An 18,631-nucleotide genomic window follows, 5' to 3' on the forward strand; every position below is an offset into this window, starting at 1 on the left:
TCCGGCGAATGGATGGTCAGGTCCGACTTCTGGATGAAACCCTTCCCGCAATCCCCGCAGGCGTAGGGTTTCTCTCCGGTATGGATACGCCGGTGTTTAACCAGCGCCGAACGTTGCCCAAAACCCTTCCCGCATTCCCCGCACTTATAGGGTTTCTCCGGCGGTACCGCCGGTGCCGTTTCACTGTCGCCGGTATCCGATTCCCTCCCGCAATCCATACATTGCTGACCGCGGGGACGTAACCCTACCGTGCCACCCCGGTTCTTCCCACAATCCGGGCACTTGGGGGGCTGCCCCCCGGTTCCTCCGGCACCGTGGGCACGTTGATGCTTGAGCAACGCGGCGCCTTGACTGAAACATCGCCCGCATTGGGCGCATTGGAAGAGGCGACCGTGTCGGTGAGCGGCCAAGAAGCCGGCTAGATGTTCGGGGCAACGGTAGGATGCCCGTTCGGCCGCGTGGATCTTCTGGTGCCGGTCGAGGTGGGAGCTGACGCTGAAGCTCTTACCGCATTCGGCACAGGTATAGGGTCGTTCGCCAGTGTGTACCCGTTGATGCCGTTCCAGGTCGGAGCGTTGGATGAAACTTTTGCCGCAGTCGCCGCAAGCAAACGGCCGTTCGCCGGTATGGATGCGCCGGTGTTGGGTAAGGTTGGAGCCTCGGCTGAAGCTCTTACCGCAATCGCCACAGCGGTGAGGCCGTTCGCCGCTGTGGGTCTTACGGTGTTTGGCTAAAGCGGAGCGTTGGGCGAAGCTCTTACCGCATTCGGGGCAGCGGTGAGGAGCCGGTGACCCCTCCGGTGGAGGCGGTCGAGGACGGGCACGGGGTTGGGCGGGTGGACCGGGTCCACCGGCATGGGTACGGCGATGCCGGTCGAGGTGGGAGCTGACGCTGAATCGTTTGCCACAGTCGCCGCAAGGGTACGGCCGTTCGCCAGTGTGAATCCGCCGGTGCCGCTCCAGGTCGGAGCGCTGGATGAAGCCTTTGCCGCAATCACCACAACGGTGAGGCCGTTCACCAGTGTGGATACGCCGGTGCTGGGCAAGGTTGGACCCTCGGCTGAAGCCTTTGCCACAGTCACCGCACCGGTGCGGCTTCTCCCCACCGCGCTCCGGCTGCCGGGCCGATTGCCGACATCGCCGCCCGCACTCGGTGCACCGCCGCGGCTTTACCGGACTCTGCGACCGGTTCCGCATCCCGCATTCGGCACAACCACCCCGGGATGCCGGCGATGCCGCGCCGCCCTTCTTGCCCGCGTTCCCTTTACCGGCGGCAGGGGTTTCACCTGCCTGACCCCCGCTTTGGTGCTGATCGGCATCCTCCAGCGCCGTCTCCTCGCCGTCCCGCAGTGCTGAATCCTCCTCCGTCCCGCTCCCGGCGCCGGCACCTGCACCGTAGCGAGAAACCATGAGCCCCTCCCGGCACAACACCCCCCAAAATTATTTTTAAGCCCCCCAACATGGGAAACATCATCTATCCGGACTTCTGGAAGGCCTTCGACATGGTCCCCCACAACGTCCTTCTCTCCCAGTTGGAGAGAGACGGAGTTGATGGGTGGACCGTTTGGTGGATCAGGAATTGAGGGGGATCCAAAGAGTTGTGGTCAACGGCTCCGTGGCCGGATGGAGACCAGTGATGAGTGGTGGCCCTCAGGGGTCCTTACTGGGACCAGTACTGTCCCGTTTCTTCATCAATGACACGTGCCACCATCGTCCCTTCGACATGGTCCTCCACAACGCCCTCCTCTCCCAGTTGGATGGAGTTGATGGATGGACCATTCGGTGGATCGGGAATTGGGGGGATCCAAAGAGTCGTGGTCAACGGCTCCGTGGCCGGATGGAGACCAGTGACGAGTGGTGGCCCTCAAGGGTCCTTACTGGGACCAGTATCTTCATCGCCCACATAGGTGGTGGGATCGAGGGCCAGTGTGGGGGTGCCCCCAAGCTGAGCGGGGTGGTTGATGCTCGAGAGGGACGGGACCCATCCAGAGGGACCTGGAGAGGCTGGAGAGGTGGGCCCGGGCGAACCTCCCGAGGTTCAACCAGGCCACGTGCGAGGTCCTGCGCCCGGCTCGGGGCGATCCCGAACGCGGAGCCGGGCTGGGGGATGAAGGGCTGGAGAGCGGAGAAGGACTCGGCGGATGAAAAAGCGGACGGGAGGCGGCAAACGTGCGCCGGCAGCCCCGAAAGCCGACCCTCTCCCGGGCCGCGGCAGCAGAAGCGTGGCCGGCAGGCCGAGGGAGGTGACGCTCCCCCTTCTGCTCCGGCGAGAGCCCGCCTGGAGCACGGCAGCCGGGGCTCCTCGGGAGCGAGGAGGCCCCGGAGCTGTTGGAGCGAGGCCGGAGGAGGCCAGGAAGCCGATCGGAGGGCTGGGAGGCCTCCGCTGCGAGGCCAGGCTGAGAGAGTTGGGGTCGGTCAGCCTGGAGAAGAGGAGGCTCCGGGGAGAGCTCGCGGTGGCCTCGCAGTCCTTCCGGGGACCGAGTTTTGGATAGGGCCCGGAGCGCTAGGCCAAGGGGGGAAGGGTTTTAAGCTAAAAAAGGGGAAATTTTGGTTTAAGGAAGAAATTCTTTACGCTGAGGGTGGTGAGACACCAGAAGAGGTTGCCCAAAGAGGTTGGAGATGTCTCCCCGTCCCTGGAAGTGTTCAAGGTCAGGTTGGACGGGGCTTTGAGCAACCTGGTCTGGTTGAAGATGTCCTTGGTCATGGAGTAGATGACCTTCAAAGGTCCCTTCCAACCCAAACCCTTCTGTGATGCTACGGACGGGGCTTTGAGCAACCTGATGTGGTTGAAGATGTCCTTGGTCGTGGAGTAGATGACCTTCAAAGGTCCCTTCCAACCCAAACCCTTCTGTGATGCTACGGACGGGGCTTTGAGCAACCTGATGTGGTTGAAGATGTCCTTGGTCGTGGAGTAGATGACCTTCAAAGGTCCCTTCCAACCCAAACCATTCCATGATTCTCTGAAAAACCAGCACCGAACCCCAAAACCTGCCCCCACCTCACTTCCCATGGGGTGCTCCCCAAAACGAGAGGGGTCTTGGGGAGGGTCTCGGGGAGGGGGGGTGGGTGGGGTGGTGTTTCCCCTCAAATTTACCTCCATCCTTGGGTGTTTTCTTGCGGCTCCGGCGCTTCCCCCCCTGCCCCTGCTCCCGCACCAGCTCCCGCAACATCTTCTCCACTTGGCTCCTGCCGGCCGTTTGCAGGATCAGGCCCAACTGACGGCGTAAATCGGGGTTCACCCCCCCATCGCTGGAGCCGGCCCCCGCCGAAGGTTGGATCTGGGTGGGTTCCGGTTGACCCTGCTCACCCTCTGCTTCCACGCCTGGAAAAACCACCGTTAGACCCCCCAAAAACCTGAGGAATTCACCCAAATTTGGGGGGTGGAGGTGGGGTGTCCCCCCCCAAATCCTAAGGGATTCACCTAAATTTGAGGGGCCCCCAATTCATCCAAATTGGGGGGGGGGGGGGGATGTCTCCAAAAACCTAAGGGATTCACCCAGATTTGGGGGGGTCTTCAAAACCTAAGGGATTCACCGAACTTTGGAGGTCGCCAACAACCCAAGGAATTCACCCAAATTTGGGGGGGGGTCTCCAAAACCTAAAGAATTCACCCAATTTTGAGGCATCCCCAAAAACCTAAAGAATTCACCCAATTTCAGGGGTCTTCAGTACCTAAGGGATTCACCCAAATTTGGGGCATCCCCTAAAACCTAAAGAATCCACCCCAATTTGGAGGTCCCCAACAACCCAAGGAATTCACCCGAATTTGGGGTCCCCCCAAAAACCTAAGGAGTTCACCCAATTCTGAGGGGTCCCCAAAAACCGACAGAATTCACCCAAATTTGGGCGCTGCCCAAAAACCAAAGGAATTCACCCGATTTTGACGGGTCTCCAAAAACCAAAGGGATTCACCCAAATTTTGCGGGGGGATGTCCCCCCTGAACCCCAAGACTTACCCGACACCAGCCCTCGCCTCCGGTGGGACTCGGCGAAGGCGGTGATGCGGGGCCAGCTGATGGCGATCTCCTCCGCTGCCGGGAAGAAGGTTGGTCCTCAGGCGCCCAGACGCCCCGGTGATGGGCTCCATCACCCCCATTTCCACCCCCCCCACCCCCCCCACCCCCCCCCAACCAAGAGACCCTCTGTTTTGGGATGAAATGCTCCATGTTTGGGCAAAATATGCTTCCGCCAGCTCCAATTCACCGTGGTGAGGGAAACTGAGGCAGCATGGGGTACCCGACCCCCAAAACCCACCCTGAGTCCATGGGATGCTTGTGGCCCCCCCCCCCAAAATCGTGGCAGTGTGCCATGGGGCTGGGGGCGCCCCAACCTACACATGGGGTGACAATGGCACTGGGGACCCCCAAAATGACCCCAACGCCCCCCCCCCCCCCAAAACTGGGACATCCCGGGGTCCCTCCATGCCCCTTACCCAAGGAAATCACGTTCTCGTAGTTCTCCTGCATGGTGGCCCCGAAAAATGGGGGGACCGGGGGTCTCGGGGGGGTCACAGGTGGGTGGCGTCACCCCACAACCAAAAGTCCGGTCCCTGCAACAGCAAGAGACAACCCCCCCCGTCCCCGTTAGCACCCCAAAACCCCCCACCCCCTTTTCTCTATGGAGGGGCTGGGGGGAAGGAGAGGGGAGGCTGTGTGTGTCTCCCCCCTTGCTCCCCAAATTTTCCAGGGCTCTGCACCCCGATCCCCACAGTGTCCGGAGCTGCGTGCCCTGTTCTAAAGTGATGCCCAGGGGATGCACCCCACTTTTTGGGGTGCCCAGGGGGTGCTCCCCTGCTCTTTGGGGTCCCCAGTAGCTGTTCACCCGATTTTTGGGGTGCCCAGGGGATGCGCCTGCTCTTTGGGGGTGCCCAGGGGCTGCTCGCCCACTCTTTGGGGGTGCCCAGAGGGGGTGCTCCCCTCCTTTTCGGGGTCCCCAGCGGCTGCTCCCCAGCTCTCCGGTGTACCCAGGGGGTGCACCCCACTCTTTGGGGGTACCCAGGGGCTGCTCCCCCACTCTTTGGGGTGCCTAGGGGATGTGCCTGCTCTTTGGGGTGCCTAGGGGATGCACCCCACTCTTTGGGGTGCCCAGGGGCTGCTCCCCGACTCTTTGGGGTGCCCGGGGGATGTGCCTACTCTTTGGGGTGCCCAGGGGCTGCTCCCCCACTCTTTTGGGGTGCCCATGCTCTCTCACCGCTGCACCCCCATCTCCCCCCCCACCCCCCCACCCCGGAGACGCCCCCCCCCCACCCCCCCAGAATTTGGGGCACCCAGCAGGGTCGGGGGTGGGGGGGTGGGGATGGGGGGGGGGGGGTGGTGCAACCAGCGAGCAGCCCGGGGCGGGGGGGGGGAGGGGGAGGCTATGGGGGGGGGGGGACCCCCGGTTACCTGCGGGGGGGAGGTGAGGGGGTGGGGGGGGTGCACAGCCCGGGTTCCCGGGGCTCCCCCCCGGGCTCCGGGGACTTCTCCTCGCCGAGCACCGGTCCCGGTGGAGGCGGCTCCCCGTGTGACCCGGATACAGTGAAGCCGTGGCCGCCCTCCTCCTCCTCCTCCTCCTCCTCCTCCTCCTCCTCCTCCTCCAGCACCAGCCAGGGCCCTCTAGCGGCCCCCGCCTCCGGTTCACCCCCCCCCCGACACCCACACCCCCCACCCCGAGCCCACCCTGCCTGCACCGCCCCCTCCCCGGAGCCTGGTTTCACCCCCACCCCCTCCGTGCCCCCCACCGCCCCCACGCGAGCTCGACCCCCATATTAGACACTGGAGAATCCCTACCGAAGGATGCTGTTGGGTGGGGGGGGGGTGGGGGGGGTAGGGGGTGGGGGGGCTCACCCCGCTGCCCCCTGCCCCCCAACTCTGTCCCATCTTGCCCTGGATATCCTTAGGGACCCTCTAAGGAGAGGGAAGGGGGTTAAACGTGGGGGTCCGGAGCCCCAGATCCATCAGCCTTCGGAAGTGGGGGCAGATGTACCCTTGGGGGCTAATGCTGCGGCCCCCTTGCCAAGGAGATGCCCAAGGAGTTGCCCAAGTTGTTGCCCAAGGAGATGCCCAAGAAGATGCCCAAGGAGTTGCCCAAGGACTTGCCCAGGATGCCCAAGGAGTTGCCCAAGTTGTTGCCCAAGGAGATGCCCAAGTTGTTTGATGCCCAAGGAGTTGCCCAGGATGCCCAAGGAGAAGTCCAAGGAGTTGCCCAAGGAGTTGCCCAGGATGCCCAAGGAGATGCCCAAGTTGTTGCCCAAGGAGATGCCCAAGAAGATGTCCAAGGAGATGCCGAAGGAGTTGCCCAAAGAGTTGCCCAGGATGCCCCAGGAAATGCCCAAGTTGTTGCCCAAGGAGTTGCCCAGGGAGATGCCCAAGTTGTTGCCCAAGGAGATGCCCAAGGAGTTGCCCAGGATGCCCAAGGAGATGCCCAAGGAGATGCCCCAGGAGTTGCCCAGGATGCCCAAGGAGATGGCCAAGGAGTTGCCCAAGGAGTTGCCCAGGATGCCCAAGGAGATGCCCAAGTTGTTGCCCAAGGAGATGCCCAAGTTGTTTGTTGCCCAAGAAGATGCCGAAGGAGTTGCCCAAGGAGTTGCCCAGGATGCCCAAGTTGTTGCCCAAGTTGTTGCCCAAGGAGATGCCCAAGTTGTTTGTTGCCCAAGGAGATGCCCAAGAAGATGCCCAAGGAGTTGCCCAAGGAGTTGCCCAAGATGCCCAAGGAGATGTCCAAGGAGTTGCCCAAGGAGATGCCCAAGTTGTTTTTTTGCCCAAGGAGATGCCCAAGGAGATGCCCAAGGAGATGCCCAGGATGCCCAAGGAGATGCCCAAAGAGTTGCCCAAGGAGATGCCCAAGTTGTTTTTTTGCCCAAGGAGATGCCCAAGGAGTTGCCCAAGGAGATGCCCAGGATGCCCAAGGAGATGCCCAAAGAGTTGCCCAAGGAGATGCCCACATCCCAAGGAAACCGGGGGCCATGTCCCAAGGAAACTCGAGGATGGACTCTCCTTCGAAGCTCAACCACAGCGGAGGACACTGGAGACTCCACACCAGGAGAGCGGTAGCAGGCAGGGTCTGGCAGTGATGCAGGGCCCCTCTGTCCTGGCCACACGTTCAGAGGAGGCAGCTGCTTGCCCGGGGACCCCTAAAAGCTTGAGGGTGCGTGGGGGATGTCCTCAGGGCAGATCCTCTCTGGACCCAAAGAAGGCAGAGGATCTTCCTCCTTGGAGAACCTCCCTGGACCCAATGAAGGCAGAGGATCTTCCTCCTTGGAGAACCTCCCTGGACCCAACGAAGGCAGAGGATCTTCCTCCTTGGAGAACCTCCCTGGACCCAATGAAGGCAGAGGATCTTCCTCCTTGGAGAACCTCCCTGGACCCAACGAAGGCAGAGGATCTTCCTCCTTGGAGAACCTCCCTGGACCCAACGAAGGCAGAGGATCTCCCTCCTTGGAGACCTTCTCTAGACCCAGTGACCGCAGAAGATCTCCCCCCTTGGAGATCCACCCAGTACCCAATGAGGGAGGAGAATCTCCCTCCTTGGAGATCCTCTCTTGACCAAATGAAGGTCTCTTGACCCAATGAAGGCAGAGGATCTTCTTCCTTGGAGATCCTCCTGGACCCAATGAGAAGGCTTTTGGGTGTTGGGGGTTGGGTGTATTTGGGACAACCCAGTCAGCGTCGGCGTGGGACACTGCCGGGAAGTGGGGGGGGGAACCTTCAAAAGCATGGGACATCCTGGGGGACACACCACAGGTCGGGGGACACACACACGTAGCCCCAACCTTTCACCTCTTGGCAGGTGACACACCATCACCACCACTCAACCACGAGACCATGAACCGGTACAGGCTGCCGGGCTGGTTGAGTTTTCCCAGGATGGGAAGGGTTATTTTTGGACACCCCACCAAAGGCGATCTCCCCAAACCTCTGGTTTATCCGCACGGGAAGAGCTGGGATTCGCAGCTCCTCCAAGGAGAAGCAGAAGCCACCCGTCGGGTTTTACGCTAGTCTATTTTTATTCACAATACAAACACAGCTCCTGCTCATCTTGGAAAGAGACGGACCAGGCAGCCGGCACGGCCGCGACCCCAAAAATGCCAGGAAATCCCCGGATTTGTGTCCTGCTCCCATCCCTGAAGTTTTCACCCCAAGCGTTCGCTTCTTTTCAGCTGGGAAATCCCTGCAGGTGACGCTCCCCGTGATCTCCTGGGGGTTTGTTTCCAGCCGTGGGTGGTGCTACCTCCTCCCCATCACCCATGGGTTCCCACCAGGAACCTCCTTTGCCTGGAGGTCGATTGATCAAGCCAAGAGAAGCCACGAGCATCCCCGCACTGGCTTGGGGACAAACCCCCCCCCCCCTCCCTTGTCCCACCTCCTGTCCCCAACAGCCTCCGGCGCACCCCAACGCGGTTGGGGTTCCTCCAACCGCAGGTGGACTCCCGCTGAATAAATACAATAAATACATTAAATTAAACCACTCAACGCCGGGTCCGTAACGAAGCATCGCCGGCGGCCAAACCGCGGCGCGGGGCTGGGAGCCGCCGGGGGCGAACGCCCGAGCTTGTTTCTCAACAACGAAGCCGCAAAATTGGGATATTTTGCCCCAAATGGTGTCGTTTGGTAGATGGCGTCATCACGCCCCAAGCGTGGCTGGGAGGGCTCAGGCCTTGGGTGTTGGTCAAGGCTGGCAGCATGGGGAAGGTGGGACGGTCAAGGGATGAAGCCACCTCAGATATTTTGGGGTCTCTCTGAGTTCGGCAAGGAGCCGGTGGGATCGCCTCCACCCCCTTTTCCCCCCCCGTGCCTCCCCAGCCGCTCGGCACCATCTCCCCAACACCCATGGAGGTGGTTTCTCCTGGACTACGCGTGGAGAAGGAGCACGGTTGGGATGTCCTGATGTCCGTTGGCAGGATTAGGTCTGATTTTCTGGAGAGGACCCCCCCCAATTCCCACTTGGCCCCCCAGCCTCATCTCCATCCTCCCCTATCTACCCTACCTTCCTACTCTACCCTACAAAAACTACGTCCTCAGGGCCGGGGTTGGTGCCACCCGCGGACATCACCGACTTGGGAGCACCCATCCCCGTGGCACCCATCACGCCTAGGGGCTAGGCACCCCGCGGCAGTGGTGGGGGGATGGGAGCCACCCGGGGGGTCAACCCTATGTCCCCCCCTCTCCCCGTCCCCCGGTTAACGGGGCGTGAGGTCATCCGGCGGCTCCTCCGCTGGCTCCTCCTCGCCGTGGCTACGGAGATGACGGTGAAGATGGGAACTGACGCCGAAACGCCGGCCGCACTGCGGGCAAGGGAAAGGCTTCTCACCGGCGTGCGCCCGTCGGTGCTTAGCCAACGCCGAACTGTCGGCAAACGCCTTGCCGCAATCGGGACAGGCGTGCCGGGGACCGGCGTGAGCCCGCTGGTGCTTATGGAAGTGTAGGGTGCTGTTGAAGCTCTTCCCGCAATCGGCACAGATGTGAGGTTGCCCGCCGGCGTGGGTACGTTGATGCCGGTAGAGATGGGAGGTCCGGCCGAAACGTTTGCCGCAGTCCCCGCATTGGTAGGGTCGTTCGCCGGTATGGATACGTTGATGTCGTTCCCAATGCGAGCTCCAGGAAAAACTCTTCCCGCAATCACCGCAACGGTACGGTTTCTCACCGCCGCCGTGGAGGCTACGCCAATGCCGGGCGTATTGGGCGCGGGCGCCGAAGGCTTTACCGCACTCTTCACAACGGAAAGGACCATCACCCAGATGAAGGCGTTGGTGTTTGACTAACGCCGGCCCATCGCCAAAACTTTTCCGGCACAGGGTGCACTTGTACGGTCGTTGGCCGGTGTGAGTGCGTTGGTGCCGGTCAAAATGGAGGGTGCTACCAAAACTACGCCCGCAATAGGTGCAGATGTAAGAGCGACCGCCGGCGTGGGTGCGTTGGTGCCGGTAGAGGTGGGAGCTACGGCTAAAACGCTTACCGCATTCAGGGCACTGGTAGGGCTTCTCACCGGTATGGACGCGTTGGTGCCGGTCAAAATGGGAGCTCCAACTGAAGCTCTTACCGCAGTGACCGCATTGGAAGGGCAAGCGACCGGTGTGCAACCGTTGGTGGGTCACCAGCTCCTTGTTACGGCGAAAACTCTTCCCACACTCCTCGCATTTATACGGCAACCCACGGGGACGCGCCGGCGGAGCCGGCGGACCCGGCCGTTCGGCGGCGTGAGCCCGTTGATGCCGGTAGAGGTTGGAGCTGACGTTGAAGCTCTTCCCACAATGGAGGCAGAGGAAGGGTTTCTCACCGGTGTGGGTCCGCCGGTGTTTGCTGAAGTGGGAGCTGCAGCTGAAGCTCTTGCCGCATTCCCCGCACTCGTAACTCTTCTGCAACACGATGATGCTCTTGAAGTTGGAGAAGGCGCCAGCGCCCGATCCGCTTTTACCGCCACGCCGACCTCCTGCCGCGCCGGGGGAATCGATCTGCTGGACCACGGTCCAACGCAAAGTTTCCCGGCCCGGGCTCCGTTCGCCCGGTGAACTCTCCTCGGGGTGACCCAACAAAGTGGCCGTATCCAGCTCTACGATCTCGGGGTCGCCCGTTGTCGGGGGGTCCGTCTCGGGGTCGCTCGGTGTCCCTGGGATGGTGGGGGGGCAGATGGGGGTCAATCCCAGTGGTGGGGGCTAACAGGGATGGAGACCCCCTTCCCATGGGACCATCAAGGGGGCTGGGCTGGCGCACCCCATAATTTTGAGCTTCTCGGCACGTCCTTGGTGCGGGGACCGAGGACACGGGTTCCGTTTGGGGGACACACCGCGGGATCCGGGTGCCCGTGGGCGGGGGTCTCCGTCCCCTTCCCAAGGCCGGAGCGCAATGAGGACCCCCCCCCCCCCATCCTCAACACTTACTCTCCATCATCGGGGGGTCGTAGGCGTCTTCCTCCCCGTCACCCCAAAAAGCACCGTCTGCTCCGGCTCCGCAGCCCCCCAGGGATCCATCGCCCGTTCCCGCACCTCGACCGGTGGCACGGAGACCCTGGAAAGCCAAGAGCACCCCGTCACCGTCCTGCTGCCCACCCCCCCACCCCCCAAAAACATCGCCGGGGGGGGGGGGGGGGGGCTCGTTGAAGTCTGGGGTTCAGCAGGGATGGTGGGTGCACCCCCTGTTGCATGGGGGGAGGGGGGTCCCAGCACCCGGCATGAGGAAGAGTTTTGGGGTCCCGGTTTGTGGCGTGTCCCCGTGCTCCGTGGGTGACGCTGAGGGGGGGGGGGCGGGGACGGGGACATGACACCAGAGGCCAGCATGGGGGTGGCAGCTCCTGGAGCTTGGTGGGTGACACTGGGTGCTGGTGTAGGACCACGCTGGGCACCCCGGGGCCGGTGTGAGATGGAGGAGACCCCCTGGTCCCCAATCCCCACCGAGGCGGTGCAAGATGGAGGAGACCCCCCCCAGCCCCCCAGCCCTGCTCCCCACTGGGGCTATGCGGGATGGAGGGGACCCCCCAGCCCCCCATCCTCACCAGGGCTGCTGCAGGGTGAAGGGGACCCCCCCCAGCCCCCCATCCTCACCAGGGCTGCTGCAGGGTGAAGGGGACCCCCCCCCAGCCCCCCATCCTCACCAGGGCTGCTGCAGGGTGAAGGGGACCCCCCCCGGCCCCCATCCTCACCAGGGCTGATGCAGGATGAAGGGGGCCCCCCCAGCCCCCCAGCCCCACTCCCCACTGGGGCTATACGGGATGGAGGGGACCCCCGGCCCCCATCCCCACCAGGGCTGATGCAGGGTGAAGGGGACCCCCCCAGCCCCCCATCCCCACTCCCCACTGGGGCTATGCGGGATGGAGGGGACCCCCCAGCCCCCCATCCTCACCAGGGCTGATGCAGGGTGAAGGGGACCCCCCAGCCCCCCAGCCCTGCTCCCCACCGGGGCTATACGGGATGGAGGGGACCCCCCGGCCCCCCATCCTCACCAGGGCTGATGCAGGGTGAAGGGGACCCCCCCCAGCCCCCCAGCCCTGCTCCCCACCGGGGCTATACGGGATGGAGGGGACCCCCCGGCCCCCATCCCCACCAGGGCTGATGCAGGATGAAGGGGCCCCCCCCAGCCCCCCATCCCCACTCCCCACCGGGGCTATACGGGATGGAGGGGACCCCCCCAGCCCCCCATCCTCACCAGGGCTGATGCAGGGTGAAGGGGACCCCCCAGCCCCCCAGCCCCACTCCCTACCGGGGCTATACAGGATGGAGGGGACCCCCTGGCCCCCATCCTCACCAGGGCTGATGCAGGGTGAAGGGGACCCCCCCCAGCCCCCCATCCTCACCAGGGCTGATGCAGGATGAAGGGGACCCCCCCCGGCCCCCCAGCCCCGCTCCCCACCGGGATGGTGCGAGTCGGTGGAGGATCCCCTCCCCCCCACCCCCATCCCCCCATCCCCTCTTCCCCCCCCCCCCCCGGGGGATGGAGGGGACCCCCCCTCTCCCTCCCCCCCTCCCTCCCCTCTCCCCTCCCGGGGACAAAGCCGGGCGGCGCCGGGAGCGTCCCCCATCCCCGGGGTGGCGGCGGCGGCGGGGGGGGGGGGGGGGGGGGGGGGGGGGGGGCACCCACTCTCCGTTACCTGCCACCCCGGGGGGGGGTTTGGGGGGTGGGGAGGTTGCGGGGGGGTGGGTGGGGAGAAGACGGCGACAACGCGACCCCCAACAACCACAAAGGCGACTCCGGTGACTCCGTTCCCTTCGGGTCCCGGTGGCTTCAGCTCGTGGCCGTGTGTGTGTCTGTGTGTGTTCCCCCCCCCCCCTTCCTCCACCCGTCTCTCTTCCCCCCCCCCCCCCCCCCCCCAGTTTCCCCCCCCCCTCCCCCTTACTCCCCCCCCCCCTTCCTGTCTGGGCCCCCCCTCCCCCGGTCCCGGTTGCTCCATCCCCTTCCTGTGTGTCCGGGGCTCACCGAGCCGGCGTGCAACAGCCCCGCCGCCGCCGCCCCCCCCCTCCCCTTACCCTCGGTTCTTTCCCCCACCCCTCATTCCCCACACCCCCCACCCCCCCATTTCCCCCCTCCTCCTCTTCTTCCTCCCCCCTACCCCCCCTCCAGGCCCTGGGGGTGTCCGTCCCCCCCCCCCAACCTCAACGCTCCGTTGCTCCATCGCCTTCGCATCCCTCCCGTCCCGGTACCAGGTAACGGGGGAGACCCCCCCCCCCCCGGGGATGGGGGGGGGGGGAGTCCGCCCGGTTGCACCCCGAAAACCCCCTCCCTGGGGAGATGGGGGGACATCCCCTCGCCCACCCCCCTCTATTTAAACCCCCTCCTCCTCCTCCTCCTCCACCCCGCTCGGATTTTCACACCCACCCCCCCCCCACCTCGCATCCAGCCGCGTTGTTTTCATCCCCCCCCCCCAACCTCCTGGCACCCACCTCCGTCATATTTTCATTTCACAACACTCCCACCCACCCACCCATCCTCCCCGCACCCACCTCTGCCGTTCCCCCCCCCCCGGACCCCCCCATTTCTCCCCTCTTCGCATTCCGCCGCGATTTGCTTTTTTGCCTCCAGTCCTGTTGCATTTTCAGGGCCCCCCCTCCCCAATTAAATTTCCACACACCCCCCCATTAAATTTCCACCCCCCCCAATTAAATTTCCACACACCCCCCAATTAAATTTCCACACCCCCCCCCCCGATTTAATTTCCACCCCTGGCCTTCACCTCGGTTGCATTTAACCCCCCCCCCATTCCCCCTCCCTGGGGTCACCCCAACCCTTATTTAAATGCCCCCCCAACCTTCCAGGGGGGGCATTGGGGCAGGGGGGGGACGTCCCTTCCCGTGAAGGGACCCCAAAACACCCTGAAAGGTGGGGGGGCGGGTGGTCATACCCCAGCACCCATTGCCACCCAGCCGTGACACCCCAGGGTGATGCAGGCCCCCCCTTATGGTCCCTATATCCAGCCGGACATTGGGGGGGGGGGTTTACCGAATTTGGGGGTTGCCCCCCTCTTCCCCCCACCGTGGACCCCAATACCTGAACCGGAGCCATTTGCATTGCAGGGACCGGTGAGACACCCCTCCACGCCCCCCCCGCCCCCCCAAAAACGTGCCGGCACCGGGACGAGCCTGGACCACCGGGACGAGATGCAGGAGAGCTACGAGAGCGTCATCTCCCTGGGTGAGGCTCTTAATTTCCCCTAATTTCTCCCTAATTTATTAGTATTCAAGGAGAAGAAAATTAAATTAATTGGCCTTAATTAGTGGCTGAATTCATAATGGTATAAAAACACCAAAATCGCCAGGATTGAGCTTAAATAGAGCCGGGGAGGTGGGGGGTTCAACCAGGACCCCATTTCCAGCCGTGGTTTTATGGCTCCGGTGCCCTTGGCCATTCCCATCCTGGCGTTAGAATTTTTGGGGGTGGAAAGAGCCGTAACTGGTATCCAACCGTCTCCCCTAGCCGAGGAAATCGCCATCAGTTGGCCACGGATCACCGCCTTCGCCGAATCGCACCGGAGGAGGGGGTTGGTATCCGGTAAGTCACCGATCGCGATGCCGGGTTGGTGCCGGTGATAACCAGGAGCATGTTTTGGAAGCTCGAAACCGTGGGGCGATGGGTGCAGGAGATGGGAAAGCAGCCGGATACGGCCGCCGCGACACCGGGAGGGATGCGGGCAATCAACCGGTGGGTTTTCGGCGGCGGGGCCGGATCCTCACCCCCTTTTTTTTTTCCCCGCAGATGATGGGTTGTTGAGCGAGAACGAAGAGGAAGACCCACCACCGGGCGAGCTGGAGAAGGTGGACACCGCGGGGACGCCGGCGGGGAAGCCCAAGGGGACCAGCCCCACCGGTGCGGAGGGGACAAGCCCGGTGACAGTCCCCAAAAACCAGAGAACCAGCCCAGAAAGCCATCGGGCAAGCGACAGGGTAAATCGGGCCACCGAGGCTTCAAGAAATTCCCCCCGCGGAGCTTGCTCGGCCACAGCCGCTGCCACGACTGCGGCAAAGCTTTGGCTTTCGGTTCAGCCTTCAACAAACGCCGGCGAGGGACCGAACGACCCCATAAATGCCCCGAATGCGGGAAATGTTTTCGGCTCAGCTCAACCCTCATCACCCATCAACGCCGGCACGCCGGCGATAAACCCTACAAGTGCCCCGATTGCGGCAAGACCTTCAGCGTCGGTTCGGCGTTCATCCAACATCAACGGGTGCATGCCGGCGCCGGTGCCGGCGCGGCGCCTTGCCAATGTGGCGTCTGCGGGAAGAGTTTCCCGGCCAGCGCCAGTTTGGTGAAGCACCAAAAATTACACCTGGAGGAAAAACCCTACAAATGTGGGGATTGCGGGAAGGGTTTCAACTGGAATTCGCATCTGGAGCGGCATCGCCGGATCCACACCGGCGAAAAGCCCTACGCCTGCCCGAATGCGGTAAGAGCTTCAGTTGGAGCTCCCACCTCGACCGGCATCGCCGTACCCACGCAGTCGCCGGCGAACCCGCTTGCCGTTGCTCCGATTGCGGTCGCTGCCCGGCTCCTCGCGGCGCCGAAGGCTCCAAAACCCCCGAGAAGCCCTTGCAGTGCGGTGAATGCGGGAAGGGCTTCACCAAGAGCGCGGCGTTGGCCAAGCACCGACGCGCCCACGCCGGCGAGAAGCCCTACAAGTGCGGGGAGTGCGGGAAGGGTTTCGGCTTGAACGCGGCGTTGCTGCAGCATCAACGGAGCCACGCCGCCGGCAAACCCTACCAATGCGGTGATTGCGGTAAGAGCTTTGCCTGGAGCTCCCATCTTGACCGGCATCGGCGTATCCATATGGGTGAGAAACCCTACCGTTGCGGGGATTGCGGGAAGAGTTTCTCCCAGAGTTCCCACTTGGAGAGGCACCAACGCGTCCACGCCAGCGCCGAGCAACCCTGCCAATGCACCGATTGTGGCAAAAGCTTCTTGGCCTCCAACAAACGCCGGCGGCTGTTGACCGGCACCGGTGAACGACCCTGTAAGTGCACCGATTGCGGCAAGAGCTTTCTTTGGGGTGCCCGTGCCCGACCGGCGCCGGAGAGGACCCATAAGTGCAGCGAATGTGGGAAGAGCTTCACTTACCGGGCGGAGAATGTCAAGCACCAAGGGACGCAGACGGGGGAGAAACCCTATACCTGCCCCGAATGCGGGAAGAGCTTCGGGCAAAATTCAGCGTTGGTGAAGCATCGCCGGATGCATACGGGAGAAAAACCCTACAAGTGCGGGGATTGCGGGAAGAGCTTCAGCGTCCGCTCCAACCTCATCAAACATCAACGGACCCACCTTGGCGAGAAGCCCTACAAGTGTCCCGATTGCGGGAAGGGTTTCATCCAGAAGTCGGACCTCACCAAACACCGCCGGATGCACACCGGGGAGAAACCCTACAAGTGCAACGTCTGCGGTAAATGCTTCAGCGTCTCCTCCAACCTCATCAAACACCAACGCATCCACCTCGGCGAGAAGCCCTACCAATGCTCCGAGTGCGGCAAGAGCTTCATCCAACGATCCGAGCTCACCATCCACCAGCGCGTCCACACCGGCGAGAAACCCTACAAGTGTCCCGAGTGCGGCAAGTGCTTCAGCCGTAGCTCCCACCTCAACCGGCACCAACGCACCCACGCCGGGGACAAGCCCAAAGCCACCGCTGCCGCCGCCGCCGCTGGCAACCCCCTGCCACCCTCCGGCGCCTTCTCCGGCGCCGCCTTCTCGCCGCCGTTGGGCGGCTCGGCGGCCCCCATCCCCTCGCTGCCCTCCTTCCCTGCCTCCCCCTCGCCCCTGCCCATCCCTTCCCTCTCCAGCCCCGCCCTGGACCTGCCGTGGGCGCTCTCCTTCCCCGCCCGCGCCTTCCCCCACCCGTCGTTCCCCTCGGCCCCCGCCTCGGGCGCCCAGACCTCGTCGCTCATCAACTGAGCGGTGCCCAGCCCTGTCGGCGGCTGCATCCCTGCTCCTCCCACCCTGCCCAGCCGCTCGCCCAACACCCATCCTTGGGTTGACCTCAAAGACCCATCGTTGGGGGCTTGTTCCTGCCCAGAGCTGTTCAGTCTTGGTGGTTAATTAACGAACTCACTAATTAGGGGATGCGGCAGCTCCTCCAACCCTGACTGCGGCCCCAGCTCCATCCTCCTCCCTACCTCCCCAGCTGCTCGCCCAACACCCAACCTGGGTTGACCTCAAAGACCCATCGTTGGGGATTCCTGCCCAGAGCCGTTCAGCCTTGGTGGCTAATTAATGATCTCTCTAAGCGGGGCATGAGGGACCCTGGCTGCAGCCCCAGCTCCATCCTCCTCCTAACCTCCCCAGCTGCTCGCCCAACACCCATCCTAGATTGACCTCAAAGCCTCAGCGTTGGGGAGCTTATTCCTACCTGGAGCCCTGCAGCCTTTATGGCTAATTAATGATCTCGCTAATTAGGGGATGGGGAAGTCCCCCTCATGCTGTGGCTCCATCCTCCTCCCAACCTCCCCAGCCGCTCACCCAACACCCATCCTGGGCTGACCTCAAAGCCCCGGCGCTGGGGGACTTGTTCCCACCCAGAGCTGTTCAACCGTTATGGCTAATTAATGATCTCACTGCCAGCACTGGGTGCTCCCCCCGCAGCGTTGTCCCCCCCCCAGCTCCACACCGGGACCCCAACTTCCATCCCAGTTCCCCCCACTCCCCACCCCTCATCCCAGCGTCTCCCGTCGGTGCCCTCCCAAGAGCATCTTCCCACCTCGCCCCTCTGCTTCCCATCGGATGAAGGTCCACGTCATCACCCCCATCCGGGTACCACCCTCTGCTTCCACCTTGGAGCATTTTGGGAGAAAAAACGGCTGAAACGGGGTTTTTTTTTGTTCCCCTGCCGCCACATCACCCTCTGCCTGCCCGGGAGCTGCCACGAGGGACTCGGGGATATTTCCGCATCCCCGTCTCCTGCGGCGTCTCCCTGAGCTCGTCTTATCCCACGTCATTCCTCAGAACGGAGCCGGTCGGGGTTTTCTTCTTTTCTTTTTTATTACTTTTTTTTTTTTCCTTTTGGAAAGAAAATACTTTGGGGCAAAACCACGCGATTTTGTGACGTCATTTTTCAGGCACTTAATGGAATATTTTGGGGTGGGGTTGTTTGTTTGGTTTTTTTTCCTTTTCCAGGCGGACTTTGCAAAAACTTTCATGCATTTGTGGTGGGTTTGTGGGGGTTTTTTTATTATTATTATTACTGATTTTCCTGACTTTTTGTGTTTGCTTTTGCTCCGTCCCTCGGAGCGGGATTCGGCGTATTTCGGTACTATCGGGAAAAGGCGGCGGCGGTGCTTTTTTTGCTGCCTGAAATCCCGATTTCTCCCATTTCCCGATTTCTCCCCATTACCGGGGGAGCGAGGGCTTCGCGGGGGAAAATAAAAGAAGACATTTTTTAAAAAATTTTAAAAAAAACAAACCCCAAACACTAAAAGAAACAGAAAGGGTTACATGCACAATATAAAAGCATCGAAAGAAATACAGCAGAAAAAGAAGGCTGAGAATGACATTTTTTTCCCCAAAAGAGGATAAAAAGCTGGAATAAGACTTTTGGAAAAGTCGGGAATTGCTGAAATCTTTGGAATTGGGAAGGTTTCGGCGGAAAACAAAATAATTCAAGAGGTGTGGAGATGCTACGGGAAGGCCTCGTCGTGTTTATTGAAAAAAAATAAGTTTAAAATATCGGCAAGAGGAACAGGTAGTAAC

The 18,631-nt window shown here is 62.3% G+C and overlaps 3 protein-coding genes across 3 annotated transcripts in view; 1 reads left to right on the top strand and 2 right to left on the bottom strand.

Moving 5' to 3' along the window:
* Positions 1 to 4,530, bottom strand: part of LOC127027917 (zinc finger protein 696-like) — a 5,357-nt gene extending 827 nt beyond the window's left edge. The window contains exons 1-4 of the mRNA XM_050913777.1: positions 4,432 to 4,530; positions 3,956 to 4,030; positions 3,094 to 3,321; positions 7 to 1,387 (exon numbers count right to left, since the gene is read on the bottom strand). Of these exons, the coding sequence (XP_050769734.1) occupies positions 7 to 1,387; positions 3,094 to 3,321; positions 3,956 to 4,030; positions 4,432 to 4,465 (1,718 nt within the window). The 5' untranslated portion in view covers positions 4,466 to 4,530. The remainder of the gene's footprint in view (positions 1 to 6; positions 1,388 to 3,093; positions 3,322 to 3,955; positions 4,031 to 4,431) is intronic.
* A 4,407-nt stretch (positions 4,531 to 8,937) lies between these two features.
* Positions 8,938 to 18,631, bottom strand: part of LOC127027936 (zinc finger protein 271-like) — a 53,037-nt gene continuing 43,343 nt past the window's right edge. The window contains exon 6 of the mRNA XM_050913787.1: positions 8,938 to 10,288. Coding sequence (XP_050769744.1) covers positions 9,157 to 10,288 — 1,132 coding nt within the window. The 3' untranslated portion in view covers positions 8,938 to 9,156. The remainder of the gene's footprint in view (positions 10,289 to 18,631) is intronic.
* Positions 14,062 to 16,840, top strand: LOC127027940 (zinc finger protein 271-like). Its single transcript, XM_050913794.1, is given in 6 exon segments — positions 14,062 to 14,095; positions 14,378 to 14,452; positions 14,657 to 14,767; positions 14,809 to 15,333; positions 15,336 to 16,644; positions 16,729 to 16,840. Coding segments are annotated over 6 exon segments (2,166 nt in total).

Source organism: Gymnogyps californianus, unplaced genomic scaffold, assembly GCF_018139145.2.
Source record: "Gymnogyps californianus isolate 813 unplaced genomic scaffold, ASM1813914v2 HiC_scaffold_107, whole genome shotgun sequence".
Taxonomy (NCBI): domain Eukaryota; kingdom Metazoa; phylum Chordata; class Aves; order Accipitriformes; family Cathartidae; genus Gymnogyps; species Gymnogyps californianus.